General features: G+C 50.0%; 1 protein-coding gene across 8 annotated transcripts in view; it reads right to left on the bottom strand.

The window, feature by feature from the left end:
• The window catches only part of PLEKHA7 (pleckstrin homology domain containing A7), a 243919-nt gene that overhangs the window by 39545 nt on the left and 188612 nt on the right, over window positions 1-15762 (bottom strand). For all 8 annotated transcript variants that reach the window (XM_029059746.2, XM_029059747.2, XM_029059748.2 and 5 more), the window contains 3 exons: window positions 8809-9346; window positions 7810-7896; window positions 4430-4483 (listed from right to left, as the gene is read on the bottom strand). In XM_029059746.2, the coding sequence (XP_028915579.1) occupies window positions 4430-4483; window positions 7810-7896; window positions 8809-9346 (679 nt within the window). The remainder of the gene's footprint in view (window positions 1-4429; window positions 4484-7809; window positions 7897-8808; window positions 9347-15762) is intronic.

Below are 15762 nucleotides of genomic sequence, written 5' to 3'. Positions count from 1 at the left end.
GTTGAGGGGACCGAAGTCCAGAGAAGTGACGTGACTTGCCCAAAGTCACACAGCAGACAAGTGGCAGAGCCGGGATTAGAACCCAGGTCCTTCTGACTCCCAGACTCATGCTCCATCCACTAGGCCTCGGGGTCCATTTCCCATAAGCACTTGGATACTCCCGCCACTCTCAACCCCGAAGCACTTATGCATATCTCCTTATACACTGCCAAATCTCCATTATCGGCTGTCCGCTGCACTAGGTTCTAAGCTCCTTGAGGGAGGGATCATGCCTACCAACCTTACTGCATGATCCTCTCCCAAATGCTTCATACAGTGCCCTGCACACAATAAGTGCTCAATAAATACCAGTGATTGATTAGTTGGCTAAATTCACAAGATGGCTAGGTTTGCCTATAAGCCTAGAAAAGTCGTACTGGCTTTCCCCACTGTGTTTATTCTCTCCGGGTGGTACTAGCTTTCCCCACTGTGTTTATTCTCTCCGGGGTAAAGAGGTGTGAATTGCCTCAGTCTTACTGCCTGCTCACACCTGGCATAAGAGATGGCAGAATGTCCCAGGTACAGATCAAGGCCTCATTAACCTTGCCACTGGATCTTAAAAGAAGCACAGCCTGGGAAAGGTCTCCCTAAGGCAGGTCCTAGAAAGGGGCCTGGGAATCACAGCAATCGCCATCTAGCCAGGGCAACTTAGTAATAATAATAATAATTATAGCTCTCATTAAGTGCTTCCTATGTGCCAGACACTGTTCTAAGAGCTGGGTTACATTCAACTTAATCAGGTTGGACACAGTCCCTAACCCACGGGGGGCTCACTCTCTTAATCCCCATTTTACAGATGAGGTAACTGAGGCCTAGAGAAATGAAGTGACTTGCCCAAGGTCACACAGAAGACATGAGGCGGAGCCAGGATTGGAACTCAGGTCCTTCTGATTCCCAGTCTCGTGCGCTATCCACTAGGCCATGCTGCTTCCCAACTTCCCAGCACTACCCACTGTAGTCTCACAATGGGAGCTAATCCCTTGCCAGTGACAACTACTTTCGAAGCCCGTAGTTTTCACTCAGGATTCTGACCATGTTTCCGCCTTGGAAATATAAAACCACTGCGACATTTCAAAAACAACAGCATCTTCCGCAATTTAGCACCCAACAGCTGCATCAGACAAAGTAGCTTGAGAACAACAACAAAAAAAAAAACCCTCACAGATCCTCAGCACCTTTTTTTTTTTATGGTATTTGCTAAGTACTTACTGGGTGCCACTGTATTAATTGCTGGGGTAGATACAAGATAATCACGTTGGACACAATCCCGGACCCACCTGGGGCTCACAGTCTTAATCTCCATTTTACAGACAAGGGAACTGAAGCACAGAAAAGTGAAGTGACTTGTCCTAGGTCACACAACAGAAAAGTGGCAGAGCTAGGATAAGGCCCTCTGATTCCCAGGCCAGGGCTCTTTCCGCTACGCAATGCTGCTTCTCTAGCTGCTCACTCTACTTCTTTGCAAGCTCTCCTGCTAAAGAGCTTATCCCATTGAGAGCATACAGCATGAACTGACTGAGCCAAGTGAAGAAGCAGATACCCCAAAGGAGACTCCACTGTCAGACTGAAGACCCTCTGCCCTCATTACCACAGAGCGGCTGACCCCCAGATAGAATTAAAAGAGCAAACACATAGCTCCTTCCCTCCCTCAAACCTGGAAGCATTTTAGTAACACACCCAAGGTGCTCAGGGCTCATCTGGGGCTGGGAGAAGGTTAAATACATCAGAGCGGTTTATAGTAATCCCATGAAACCCTTGGGATTATGATTCCATCTCAAATTGGGTCTGATGCCCAAAGAGCTTTACACAATAATAATGTCTATAGGACTTATATTTTCTAAAGTGCTTTCATTCATTCATTCAATCATTTATTGAGTGCTTACTGTGTGCACAGCACTGTACTAAGCACTTGGGAGAGAATAATTAAACAGATATATTCCTTGCCCAAAACACTTTCCCTTCAGTTACCTCTTTTTTGACCTCACAATCTCTGGGTGATGATGATGGTATTTAAGTGCTTACAATGTGCCAAGCACTGTTCTAAGTACTGGGTTAGATACAAGGTAATCAGGCTGTCCCACGTGGGGCTCACCATCTTAATCCCCATTTTAAAGATGAGGTAACTGAGGCACAGAGAAGTTAATTGACTTGCCCTAAGTCACACAGCTAAGTGGCGGAGCCAGGATTAGAACCCACGACCTCTGACTCTCAAGCCCGGGCTCTTTCCATGAGGTAGGGAGCAGCAAGTATGACTATCTCCCATTTTACAGATGAGGAAACTGAGGCCTACAGCAGTTAAGTGGCTTTCCTGCAGTCACATAACAGACCAGTGGCCAAGCTGGGAGAAGTATCCAGGTCTTCTGACTCCCAGAACCATGTTTTCATAAGCTCCTCGTGGGCAGGGATCACGCCTATTAACTCTGTGGTACTGCACATTCCCAAGCGCTTAGTACAGTGTTCCCTCTAGACTGTGAGCTCCTTGTGGGCAGGAAACATGTCTACCATCTCTGTTGTACTGTCCTCTCCCAAGCATTTAGTACAGTGCCCTGCACACAGTAAGCACCAACTGAATATCACTGACTGATTCACCACCCTGCCTCCCCAAGGAGGGAAGAATAGGGGAAGGAGACATGAAGGCTGAAGAAGATGAGGTAATGTGGGACCCTCCCCCAATAATAATAACTAATAATAATTATGGTACTTTTTAAGAACTTACTATATGCCAAGCACAGTTCTAAGTGCTGAGGTAGATACAAGTCATTCAAGTTGGACAAAGTTCCTGTCCCACATGGGGCTCACACTCTTAATCCCCATTTTACATTTGAGGTAACTGAGGCCCAGAGAAGTGAACTGACTTGCCCAAGCAGCAGACATGTGGCAGAGCTGGGATTAGAACCCAGGCCCTTCTGACACCCAGGCCCTTCTGTCTCCCAGGCCCGTGCTCTATCCACTAAGCCATGTTGTTACTCACTACACTTACCAGATCCTTGACCACCAAGGGGTAAAGCAGTCATGGAATCAGATAACCCACAATGAATGAAAGAGTCCGTCCTCAAATATACTTCCTCATCTGTAACAAGGGGATTAAATATCTGTTCTCCCTCTCGTTAAACTGTGAGTCCCATATGGGACAGGGACTGGGCCTCACCTGATTGTACTGTATCTACCCAAGTGCTTAGCATCCTGCTTGGCACATAAGCACTTAAAAAATACCACAATTATCATCATTATTTCCCAGGAGAGGCACAATGAGAGGGGATTTCCCCTAGATTGTAAACTCCGCTAGATTAAAAGCTCCCTTTTTATGGCATCTGCTAAATGCTTACAAGAATCAAGCACTGTTCTAACCACTGGGGAAGATACAAGCTTATCAGATTAGATGCAGCCCTGTCCCACATGAGGCTAATCCCCATTTTACAGTCGAGGAAACTGAGGCACAGAGAAGTTAAGTGATTTACCCAAGGTCACATGGCAAGCAATCGACAGGGCCCAGATTAAAACCCAGGACCTCTGACTCCCAGGCCCAAGCTCTTTCCACTAGGCCATACTGGTCCTTGAGGGCAAGGGTCACATCTACCAACTCTATTGTATTGGACTCTCCCAAGCACTTAGTTCAGTGCTCTGCATCCAGTAAATACGTCTTCTACAAGAGGCCTTCCCTGACTAAAGCCTCCTTTCTTCTCCTACTCCCTTCTGCATTGCTCTGACTTGCTCCCTTTATTCATCCCCCATTCCCAGTCCCACAGCATTTTATGTACATATCTGTCATTTATTTATTTATACTAATGTTCGTCTTCCCCTCTAGACTGTAAGCTCGTTGTGGTCAGGAAATGTATCCATTTATTGTTGTACTGTCCTCTCCCAAGAGCTTAGTATAATATTCTGCACACAGTAAGCGCTCAATAGATATGACTGTCTGACTGACGGACAGTAAGCATTCAATAAATACCACTGATTCACTGATGGACTGTGTAATTCCCACCTGGCCCATCCCCCCGACTCCATACGGGGCAGAGGTCGGGAAGGGGAAGAATGAGGAGATTAAATTCACACTAAGGCTGCAATACCGATCACTGAATCAACAGTATTTATTGAGCACTTACCGTGTGCAGAGCATTGTACTAAGCATTTGGGAAAGTACAACACAATAGAGTTGGTAGCCCTGATCCCTGCCCACAGGAATAAACATGCCTATTCTACCTTAGATGTAGATTTTAGCAGAACCAAGAGGGTTTTGAATCTCGGTGTTGGAATTTGGAAGCTGTGAGAGAATGCCTTGACGTTTCTGACTGGCTACACGTACCCCAAAACCTGGCCCCAGGGGATCCCCGTAGCTGAAAATCAGCAGCAGATGGAGAGGGGGGAGGAAGAAGGGGATAACCAGACTCACTTTTAGATCCAGATACTCCAGGTCTTTCTTCAGCTGAATGTAGGTGTCATCCGCCTTGGAGGGAAGCAGAGATGTCAGAGTTAAAAATGCTGCATCTCTCTAATGCCCCTCCCACCGCTCCCCCACCAGCAACTCTCCGAGCTTCCCAAAGTTCAATCTTCAGCTTCATCGCTTAATAATAAAATAGTTGTGGTATTTGTTAAATGTTTTTACTGTGTTCTGGTCACTGTACTAGACGATGGGGTGGATACAAGCAAATCAGGTTGGATAGAGTCCCTGTCCCACATGGGGATCACAGTCTTAACCTCCATTTTACAGATTAGGGAACTAAGGCACAGAGAAATGAAGTGAATTGCCCAAAGCCACACAGCAGACAAGTCGCAGAGCCAGGATTAGAACCCATGACCTTCTGACTCCCAGGCCTGTGCTCTATCCACTGTGTCGCATTACAGTATTCTGCACACAAAAAGTGCTCAGTAAACACTATGGATCGACTCAATTCCCGGTCAAAGGAACCTGGCCTCACACCTTGTTCTTGTTACCCCAAAACTCCAAATAACTTGATCTGGTTCACAACTTTGGGATTGTGTTCTGCGATGGGGGGCTAGGTGGTTGAGCAGAAGGAAAGTCAAGGTGATTTGGGGGACCTCCCAGGTCTGGGACTCTCTAACCACAATAAAAAAGTCAGAACCTTCCTTGCTGAACAGGAGCAGTGAGCCCCATCATTATTATGGTATTTGTTAAGCACTTACTATGTGCTCGGATAGATAAAAGATAATGAGTTTGGACACAGTTATCTATTGCCGAATTGTACATTCCAAGTGCTTAGTACAGTGTTCTGCACATAGTAAGCGCTCAATAAATACTATTGAACACAGTCCCTGTCCCACATGGGGCTCACAGTCTATGCAGAAGGGAGTAAGATTTAATCCCTATTTTACAGTTGAGGAAACTGAGGCACAGAGGAGTTCAGTGACTTGCCCAAGGTGACACAGCAGAGAAGCGACAGAGCCAGGATTAGAAATCAGTCCTGTGACTCCCAGGCCCGTGCTCGTTCCACTAGGCCACATTACTTTCTACAAAAACGCCCGACCCTCAGCTTGAACGAGACCCACCCCACCAGATCATGAAGTGTCCAGAGGAAAGAACCCACGCAACAGGCCGACCTCTCTGCTTGGGCTGTCAGTGAAAACACCAGTTTCGCTAGTTCATGGTTACACTTGGTAACAGCAATGGGGAACGGGAAGCTCAACTTAATCCTCTGGATTCAGATCCAGATTATTTCTGGTCACCTAACTGGAGCTCCTAGGAGACCAGTTCACTGGTAACAGCTGCAAACTAACTGTTTCAAGAGCACTCTCACAGGGATGTGGCTGAGGAAACCTTCAAAGACAGCCTGCCCACCTCCACATTTCCCAGCAGACAATCTTGTGACAGCACGAGATTTAGGGCAAAACTGGTATCTAAATTCTAGGTGAATGGACCCAATATATATATAAAAAAATTGCACACACACCCTCAACCTTAAACTTTGGGACTGAGTCGTATCCCATCCTGCATCTGTTCTGATCATCTTGTATCTACCCCAGTGCTTGGCGCATAGAGCATGGCCCTGGGAGACAGAAAGACTTGAATTCTAGTTCCAGCTCTGCCAATTGTCTGCTTTGTGACCTTGGACAAGTCACTTCACTTCTCTGGGCCTCAGTTCCCTCATTCGTAAAAATGGGGATTAAGATCGTTCGAATCCCGTCTCTGCCACTTGTCAGCTGTGTGACTATGGGCAAGTCACTTCACTTCTCTGTGCCTCAGTTACCTCATCTGTAAAATGGGGGTGAAGACTGTGAGCCTCACGTGGGACAACCTGATTACCCTGTATCTACCCCAGTGCTTAGAACAGTGCTCTGCACATAGTAAGCGCTTAACAAATACCAACATTATTAACAGGGACTGTGTCCCACTCAATTTGCTTGTATCTGCCCCAGCACTTAGAACAGTGCCTGGCACACAATGTGTTTAACAAATACCACAATTATTATTACCACAACCATGTTCTCAGTGACTGGTATTATCTACTAGCAAGGAGAGAGTTTTAAAAGTTGCTCTGGATGTTTCAATTTGAAATTCACACAGCAGGAGGTGTAAAACAGTTTGGGTAGCCAAGCTCCAGGGAGGATGACTCAGGACTCCTGCTCAGGGAGGCCCCCACCCACCCCTTGCTGCCCTCCCCACATCCCGAGGAGCAGAGAGCAGTTCTGGCCAAAAGCAGACTAGCAGCAGCTAATAATAATAATAACAATAAAATGTGGTATTTGTTAAGCGCTTACTTGTGTGTTAGGCACTGTACTAAGCGCTGGGGTGGATACAAGCAAATCGGGTTGGACACGATCTCTGTCCCACCTGGGGCTCACAATCTCAATCCCCATTTTCCAGAGGAGGTAACCGGGGCCGAGACAAATGAAGTGACTTGTCTTAGGTGTCACAGCAGACAAGCGGCAGAGCCGGGAATAGAACCCACGACCTTCTGACTTTCAGGCCTGTGGGCTCTGGATATCGGTCACCCACTCGACCTGGCTTCATCCTCTCGGCCACAGGAAGTCCCAGTCTAGTCTGCTAGACCTGCTCCCAGCCCCCCAACCCCCTGTGGGCGGAATGGGGAGGGGGCTTCCATCCCCAGAAAGTGCGACAGCCATAGGGCACGAAGCCACAACCACCATGACAGGTAATCACAATCACGAATGAGAGAGAGAAAGAGAGAGAGAAAGAGAGCGGGAGACTAGCAGAGGGCAAGGCGGCAAGCACACACTGCCACGAAGCGCCCGGACGGCCCGATTCTCCCCAGCACAGACGGAGCCGAGCAGCCGCTGACCTTGTAGGTGGAATTAGTTGGCTCGTGCTGCCGTAACTGGGCGATTGTGTAATTTCGCACGCTAGCCAACTTAGCCTGATGTCTCCTTAATCGAATGAGAAGCAATGTTAGCTCTTCAGGCTGCAGGTATTTAGACACATGGCAGAGAGGAAATTAGCAGTCGGCCGGGAGAGTCGCCCTGGTTATAGTTTCCATCTCGGTGCCCCCAAAAGCGCTCCCTTGACCCGATTAAGCGATCGTTTCATTAATTCGGCTTTCAAGTCAAACTCGGTGGCAGAGGAAAATCAAACAAAGCTGGCCAGAAAATGAGGCTTTAGGACCGATAGAAATGACTTAACTATGAGTGGCTGGAAACTTCCCAGGGGCCAAAGGAACTTAAGAGGATTTGGATCCGGGAGGAAAGTGGGAAAGAAGGAAATAAAAAGGCAGAGGGAAACTGATAGGTAAGAGCCACCCTTCGACCCATCCCCAGCCCACTTCCCCAACCCTCCCAGTGAGGATGCGGGTGTCTTACCGATTTCCCGTGGAGGCTGGGGGCACTGACCGTGTGGGTCATGTACCCCAAGGAGGGCATGGAGCGCCTGTCCACGTGAGAGGAGTTCTGCGGCACAGAGAGACAAAGGCGTCAGACCAGGCCCGGGCCACACTCAGAGACCTGCCAGCCTCAGCTGGGATTGGTCAAACCCACCATCCCAGACCAGGCTCCCTTGAGGGTCCTGCCTTCTGCACCCTCCCCCAAACCCAGTCTGGTGTAGAGGGGTGGGAGGCGGGGATGGAGGGTAGGGAGCCCGAGGGGGAGATGACAACACAGAACCCGGAGATGGTGCCCGGAGATCCCACCAGCCTGCCGACGGCGCGGCATTTTGGGAATTGGCAGGGAGGCTAGGGACTGGATCCTGGCTTCTCCCCACAACTCCACTCTTCTCTCCCGAAGCCTCCGTCAACTGCGAGCCAACAACTGGATATTTTGAGCCCAACTGAGAAATAATCTACTGACTCAATGTCTTCGCCTCACAATGTCCTAAACTCTAAAATAACACATACGCATTCCTCTCCATGTTACCCCCTTCTCCACCCAGCCGAATCCTGCAGCCCTGGGGAGAAGGAACACCTGAGTCACAGAGAGTCAGGTCTTCCTGTGAGCAAGGCATTCTAGGAGAAACCTGACTTCTTTCAGACCCCTCCGGGCTGGTGCGGGCCCTAGCCCAGAGTAGTCGTTTGACAAATCTCTTTGCTGATGACATCTTGGGCACCTTCCCACAGACTACGGTGATGGCACTTTAGGCGGAGGCCGAAGCCCCTCCTGAAGTATCCTTGGAGTACTCGACTCGCTGGCACTCGCTCAGCTCTTTCTTCCAATGCGCTCTGGCCTCTTTACAAACCAACGGTCTCCCTTGCCTTAGGCGAGGCCACAGACCCCCTCTCCCAGGTCTCCTGGGGAGAGAGCACTTGTCCGAAGCGGTCGAGCACGAGGACGCCTGCAAACGCCAGGCGGGGCACCCACCCCGCTCACCTTGACCATGTGGCCGCGCATCTTTCTGGGAGAGCCCGCCAGGGAGGCTTCGGGCCCCAGCTCCTCGTCGAGAGGCTTCACCGTGACCCGCTCGGCCGGCGTGTGCGGCCGCCGGGGGAGGAAGGCCCTGGGGGGCCCAGGCGGGGGGCCGTCCGAGGGGGACGGGGGCACGGAGATGGAGCGGGGCACCTCCAGCAGGCTCCTGCTCCGGCCGTGGCCGGCAAGGTCCGGGGAGGCGGAGGCGGCGAAGACGGGGGCGGTGGGGCTGCCGTGCCGGAACTGCTGGCGCTGCTGCCACTCGTAGAGCTGCCAGACGGTGTCGTCCCTGTGGGCCCGCCGCTCCTCGCGGGACATCTTCAGGTGGCTCGTGCGGTCCTGGGCGTACTTGTAGTCGCCGGGCAGGCTCTGCAGCGGGCCCAGGGAGCTGCCCGACACCTGCCGGCTGCCGTTCTTCTGCTGGGGCAAGCTGTGGTACGGGTCCGGGAAGGACAGGGACTGGCTGGGGCCCTGGCGGGGGAGGGTCTGCTCCGAGGCGAGGCTGGAGGACAGAGGAAGGGGGTCCGTTAGGCAGCCGACCAGTCACACCGACGGCCCCTCTGTCCCACCCGCTTGGCGCGTGGTCATTCCCACGAACATCAGTCCGATTAGCTGGCAAAGTGAAAGAAATCAGCAGCGTGGCCCAGTGGCTGGAGCACGGGCCTGGGAGTCAGATGGACCTGGGTTCTAATCCCGGCTCCACCATGTGTCTGCTGTGTGACCTTGGGCAAGTCACTTCACTTCTCTGGGCCTCAGTTATCTCATCTGTAAAATGGGAATTATGATTGAGAGCCCCATGTGGGACAGGGACTGTGTCCGACCCAATTGGCTTATATCCACCCCACTACTTAGTACAGAGATTGACACACAGTAAGCACTAAATGAATGGCATTATTATTATTGCTATTATTATTAAATCAGGCTGTGGGCAAACGAGTGTTCTCTAAAAGGCGAGGAATTCCATTCCCCTACTGTTCTTAATAATAATAATGATGGTATTTGTTAAGCACTTACTACGTTCCAGGCCCCGTACTAAATGCTGGGGTGGATACAGGCAAATTGAGTTGGATATAGTCCTTGTCCCATGTGAGGCTCACAGTCTCAATCCCCATTTTACAGATGAGGTAACTGAGGCCCAGAGAAGTGAAGTGACTTGACCAAGGTCTCACAGCAGACAGGTGGTGGAGCCGGGATTAGAACCCATGATGTTTTGACTTCCAGGCCTGTGCTCTATCCACTATACCATGCTTCTTCAGAACTTCCAAGAGAAATGGTGTCCTTCAAGGTAGTGGATCAGGCACCTGTGGCGTTGCATGGTGAGGTGGCTTAGCAGAAAGCACCTGAGACTGGGAGTTGAGACCCCAGGGCACAGTCCTGGCTCTCCCACCAGTCTGCTGTGTGGCCTGGGGCATGTTGCTTAATCTCCCTGGGCCTCAGGGTCCTTATCTGGAAAATGGGAGATTAGAATAGTGGCCTTTCCTTGCCTCACAGGGAGAAACCATGGTTCTATATTAGGGAGAGTGCTAGAAGTTGGATGCTCTAGGATGCTTGTGAGTAGGTTTGGGGAAGAGGGAAGGGGCAGTGATCTTTTGGCAGCTTTCCGGCCAGATGGAATATGATGCCAGTTTTCTCCGAAGGGGGAACTGTTTGATTTAATGGGTATATTCTGGCGAGGAACAGAGCTTGGAGTTCTTCGTGGTAAAGGTACAAGGGAGGACAGTGCCAGGTAAGATGAGGCAGTATGGCCTAGAGGAAAGAGCCTAGGCCCAGGAACCAGGACACCTGGGTTCCTCTAGATTGTAAGCTTATTGTGGGCAGGGAACATGTCCACCAACTCTGTTATATTGTAGTCTCCCAAGCGCTTAGTATTGTGCTCTGCACATAGAAAGCACTCAATAAATATCATTGATTGATCGCATGAGTGAATGTGTAAGTAGTAGGGTGTGTAAATCGACATGGGCTCTGGACTGGACGTTCGCTGTAGACAGTGAACGTGTCCATCGACTCTGTTGTACTTTCCCAAGCATTTGGTACAGAGCCTGGCACACAGTAAGCACTCAGTAAATGCCACTGATCGACTGATTGATTGATTCCAGCTCCAGAATAATAATAATAATGATGATGGCATTTGTTAAGAGGTTACTATGTGCGAAGCACTATTCTAAATGCTGGGGGCGGGGGGGATACAAGGTAATCAGGTTGTCCCACGTGGGACTCACAGTCTTAATCCCCATTTTAGAGATGAGGTAACTGAGGCACAGAGAAGTTAAGTGACTTGCCCAAAGTCACAGAACTGACAAGTGGCGGAGCTGGGATTAGAATCCATGACTTCTGACTCCCAAGCCCGGGCTCTTTCCACTGAGCCACGCTGCTTCTCGTGGAGGCCAGAAGGATGGAGAAGCCCGCTGGGGGCACGCCCATCGCTGGTGAAGGTTTTCTGACTGAAGAGACACTTACAGCCCTGTGAGGGGTGGACAGGCCCAGCATGGCTCATGAAAAAAAGCTTACTAGTAAGCACTTAATAAATTTCAAAACAAATTAAAAAAAAAACCTGTTGGGTTATGGCACTACAGCCCAGCATTGGTACCGTGCTCGGCAAACGGTAACGTGATAATAATAAACAATAAATACGACAGTAAGCACTTAGCAAGTACTGTGATTATTATAATTATTATCAATTATTTTCTGTCTCCCCATCTAGACTGTAAGTTCATTGTGGACAGGAAGTGTGTCTATCAACACTGTTCTATCGTAGTATCCCGAGGGCTTAGTACAATGCTCTGCAATAGTAACCACTCAATAAATGCCACTGATGATGATGAGGAGGAGGATACAGAACTTGCCCACTGTCATTATACCACAGTTTATCTACTCAACACTAGATGGTGGGATTTGCTAGGCAAAGAAAATACTATTTAAAAAGGTACTGAAGAGAGCAAGGGGAGGGAAAGAAGGGAATTCCACAACCCTGAAGATTGCCAACTTTGCTGGCATCCAACATTAGGGCCCGCACTATTGGTTGGACACTCTAAGATGACTTGGTAAGGGGATGGAGGCCCTTAGTACAGTGTTCTGCACCCAGTAAACGCTCATTAAGTACCATAGATTGAGTAGTCCCCATATTCAATAGTATTTATTGAGCGCTTACTACGTGCAGAGCACTGTACTAAGCGCTTGGAATGTACCATTCGGCAACAGATAGAGACAATCCCTGCCCAATGACGGGCTCACGGTCTAATCGATAATTTTTGGTATTTGTTAAGCGCTTACTATGTGCCGAGCACTGTTCTAAGCGCTGGGGTAGATACAGGGAAAACAGGTTGTCCCATGTGAGGCTCACAGTCTTAATCCCCATTTTACAGATGAGGTAACTGAGGCACCGAGAAGCTAAATGACTTGCCCAAAGTCACACAGCTGACAGGCGGTGGAGCCGGGATTCGAACCCATGACCTCTGACTCCTAAGGCCGTGTTCTTTTCACTGAGCCATGCTGCTTCTCGTACACTGTGATGCCACCTTCAGTGTGATGCCAGATTTCTCCCAAATAAGGAATTTTTTGATATAATGGATAGGACCTTAGTGCAGTGCTCTGCACACAGTAAGTGCCCAATAAATAGTATCGACCGGTTGGGGGAGCCAGAACATACACTGTGATTTTTTTTGAATGTTATTTGTTAAGTGCTTACTCTGTGTCACGCACTAAGCGCTGGGATAGATACAAAGTAATCAGATTGGATACATTCCCTGTCCCACATGGGATTCACAGTCTTAAACCTCATTTTACAGATGAGGGAACTGAGGCCCAGAGAAGTGAAGTGACTTACCCAAGGTCACACAGCAGACAAGTGGCAGAGCAGAGCTCTTTCTGACCCCTGGATCAGTGCTCCATCCGCTAGGCCATGCTGCCAGATCTCACCCAAATAGGGGATTGTTTGATATAATGGATAGGTTCTGGGGAAGAACCCAATTTAGATTTCTTCTTGGAAAAGGCCCATGGGCGACAAACAGCCCCAAGTAGGATGAGGCAGTATGGCCTAGTCGCCTGGTTCTAATCCAGCTCTACCACTAGCCTGTTAGGTGACTTTAGGCAAGTCAATTAACTTCTCTGAGCCTCAGGTTCCTCATTGATAAAACGGGGCTAAAAGACTAGTTTTCCCTCCTTAGGCTGTGAGCTCTGTGTGGAACAAGGACTGTGTCTGACCTGATTAATCTGTACCTACCCCAGCGCTTCACACATAAATAGGCCCTTAATAAATACCATCAGCATTATCTTCATTATTATCATCATTATTTTTATTGCTAAGCGTGAACTTGCAGAGCCAGGACTAGAACCCAAGTCTCCCAGAGCGAGGACCGATCCAGAGCCAACTCGAAGTGGCAGAGCCCCTCTGCAGTTGGAAAGACCTGTACTCCCCGGTAACGGTGAACAGATCTTTCATCCTCTCATCTCTGAGAAGAGAGGGCCGGTCGTTCGATGCCTTAATGCATTCAGATAAGGAGGGGATTCCCCCAAACCAGTCCCAAATCCCTACTTTGCCTGCGGTTTCTTTCACCCTCAGATCCGGGAGGCTGAGGAATGCCTACATGGATGGGGGAGGGGGAGGGGGAGAGGGGCCCTTCACTCACGCCTCGGATCTCTTTTTCTCCCCTCTCCCCCGACCCCCCGCCCTTTTTCTCTTTCTCTCTCCATCCACCTGTTGTCTGCGGCTTAACGCTCCCCTCTAGGACTCCCCAGCAAGGCTGTGAGAATGCGATGCAAAGATGATCCCTCTGACCCCTGCCGAGGTGCCCTGACCTCTGACTTCTTGTCTCCAGCAGCCGTCACGGCCATCCTACCCTCTGACCTGTTGTTTCCAGCAGCCATCATGGCACCCTGACCTCTGACCCAAAGTCTCCCGCAGCCATCACTGAGGAGTGCCCTGTATAAACCAGAGTGCCGCACTGCACCCAAACAGAAACTCGCGCTGAGGGGCGGAGGGAGGGCGGGGGGCCCTCCCTTGGAGCACACACAATTCCCAGGATTCACTGGGATTCCTGCCCAGCCAGCCAAACCAACTCCATAGTGGAAAGGCAACCTGAGCTTTTCCGTAATTCTGATATTTAAGTGCTTACTATAGGTCAAGCACTATTCCCAGCAGCCGGATGGACAGAGGCTACTCTGATTGGCCTCGGGGCTCACAGTCGGAGGGGGTGGGAAGGTCTGTCCCACAGCCGCTAGTTCTCCGACCCCACTGCAGCTGGGAACTAACAGAAGTAGTGCCTCTGAAACAATAAGGCTCAATAAGATCGACTGATTGATTGACTGACAGATTAATCATCTGAGAGGAGCAGCAAGGCCTAGTGGAAAGAATCTGGGGGGAGGCGTGGGGGGGCTTAGGACCTGGGTTCTGATTCCTCTGAAACTTTCCTGCCATGTGACCTTGGGCAAATCACTTGACTTTTCTGTGCCTCAATGTCCTCATCCGTAAAACGGGAACTAAATACCTGTTCTCCGCTCCTTGGACAGTGAACCCCATGTGGGGCAGGGGCTGCGTCTGATCTGATCAGCTTGGGTTGGCACAAACTAAGAGCTTAATCAATATCGTCATTATGGACTTCTCTGAGCCACAGCCCAGCCACGCTGTGGGTGTCAGTGAGTGTAGGTAGGCTGGCTCCAAACGGGGCGTATGAGGAGTTTGATTCACTGCTGTGTGAAAATCTAGCCTGGTCTAACAGGACCAGGGCGGCAGAAGGGGTTACAGCCAGCCCCTTCCCCAACACTAAAAATGATAATAAAGATCATTATAATAAAAACTGTGGTATTTGTTAAGCACTTACTATGTGCCAAGCACTGTACAAAACGCCTAAGGAGAAAGCAGTTTCACAGAATTGGTGGGTATGACCCCTGCCCTCAGAGAGCTCAGCAGGCTCCCTCTCTGGACGTTACACCTCCAGAGAGAATCTGTGTTCCACACATGTGCTTGGAGGACCTGGGCCGTGGCCTAGTGGAAAGAGTCCAGGGCCTGGGAGTCACAGGCTTGGGTTCTAATGCTGGTTTGTCTGCTGTGTGACCTTGGACAAATCATTTAACATCTCTGTGCCTTAATTATCTCCTTTGGAAAATGGGGATTAGGATGGTGAAGTCTATGTGGAACTTTGTGCAGACCAATTATCTTGTGCCTAGCAGCGCTTAGTACAGTGGTCGGCACATACTAAGCGCTTATCTCATACCATTAGGAAAAAATGGGCACTTTCCCCAATCCAAATAAACCCAGGTAAAAATGCCACAGTGGACGGAGGCCTCCAGCTGGCCCCAGTCCCAATCCCAGGGAAAGCCTTGGCTTTTCTGCTTCAGAATAATGGACTTTGGCCATCTGAGATGAATTAAAATCCGGTGTGCTGCTCAGCAGGCCCACTGCCAGCTTGGCCGCAAAGAGAAAAGCCCTCAGAGCAATGGCCATTTCCGGGCCTCCGACGCGGTAGCTGGGCTCGCACCCAACTCTGCTTGGAGGGGCGCCACCCGGGAGCCAGGGTGGGGTCCCACGGCTGGCCCACTTTTGCCCCTTGGTTACGGGTGGGGTTTGACAATGATGGCTAGGGAAGACAGGGCTGCATTTTCACCCCTAATTGCCAAAGTAGACTTCACACACCACCAGCCTTTAAGCTGCCCACGGAGGGGGGGGGCTGGGGGGGGAGACAGGGGAGGGGAGGTGAGAGAGTGGGGGTCCTTGAAGATTTTTTTTAATGGTATTTGTTTAGTGCTTACAAAGTGTCAAACACTTTTCTAAGCTCTGGTCCCACATGGGGCTCAGAGTCTAAGTAGGAGGGAGAACAGATATTGAATCCCTACTTTGCAGATAAGGAAATTGAGGCCCAGACAGTCCCTGTCCCACACGGGGTCACAGTCTTAATCTCCATTTTACAGATGAGGTAACTGAGG

This window comes from Ornithorhynchus anatinus, chromosome 3 (genome assembly GCF_004115215.2).
Source record: "Ornithorhynchus anatinus isolate Pmale09 chromosome 3, mOrnAna1.pri.v4, whole genome shotgun sequence".
Lineage (NCBI taxonomy): Eukaryota > Metazoa > Chordata > Mammalia > Monotremata > Ornithorhynchidae > Ornithorhynchus > Ornithorhynchus anatinus.
Note: the sequence above shows the minus strand (reverse complement) of the source record. Positions and strands in the feature narration are given on the sequence as shown.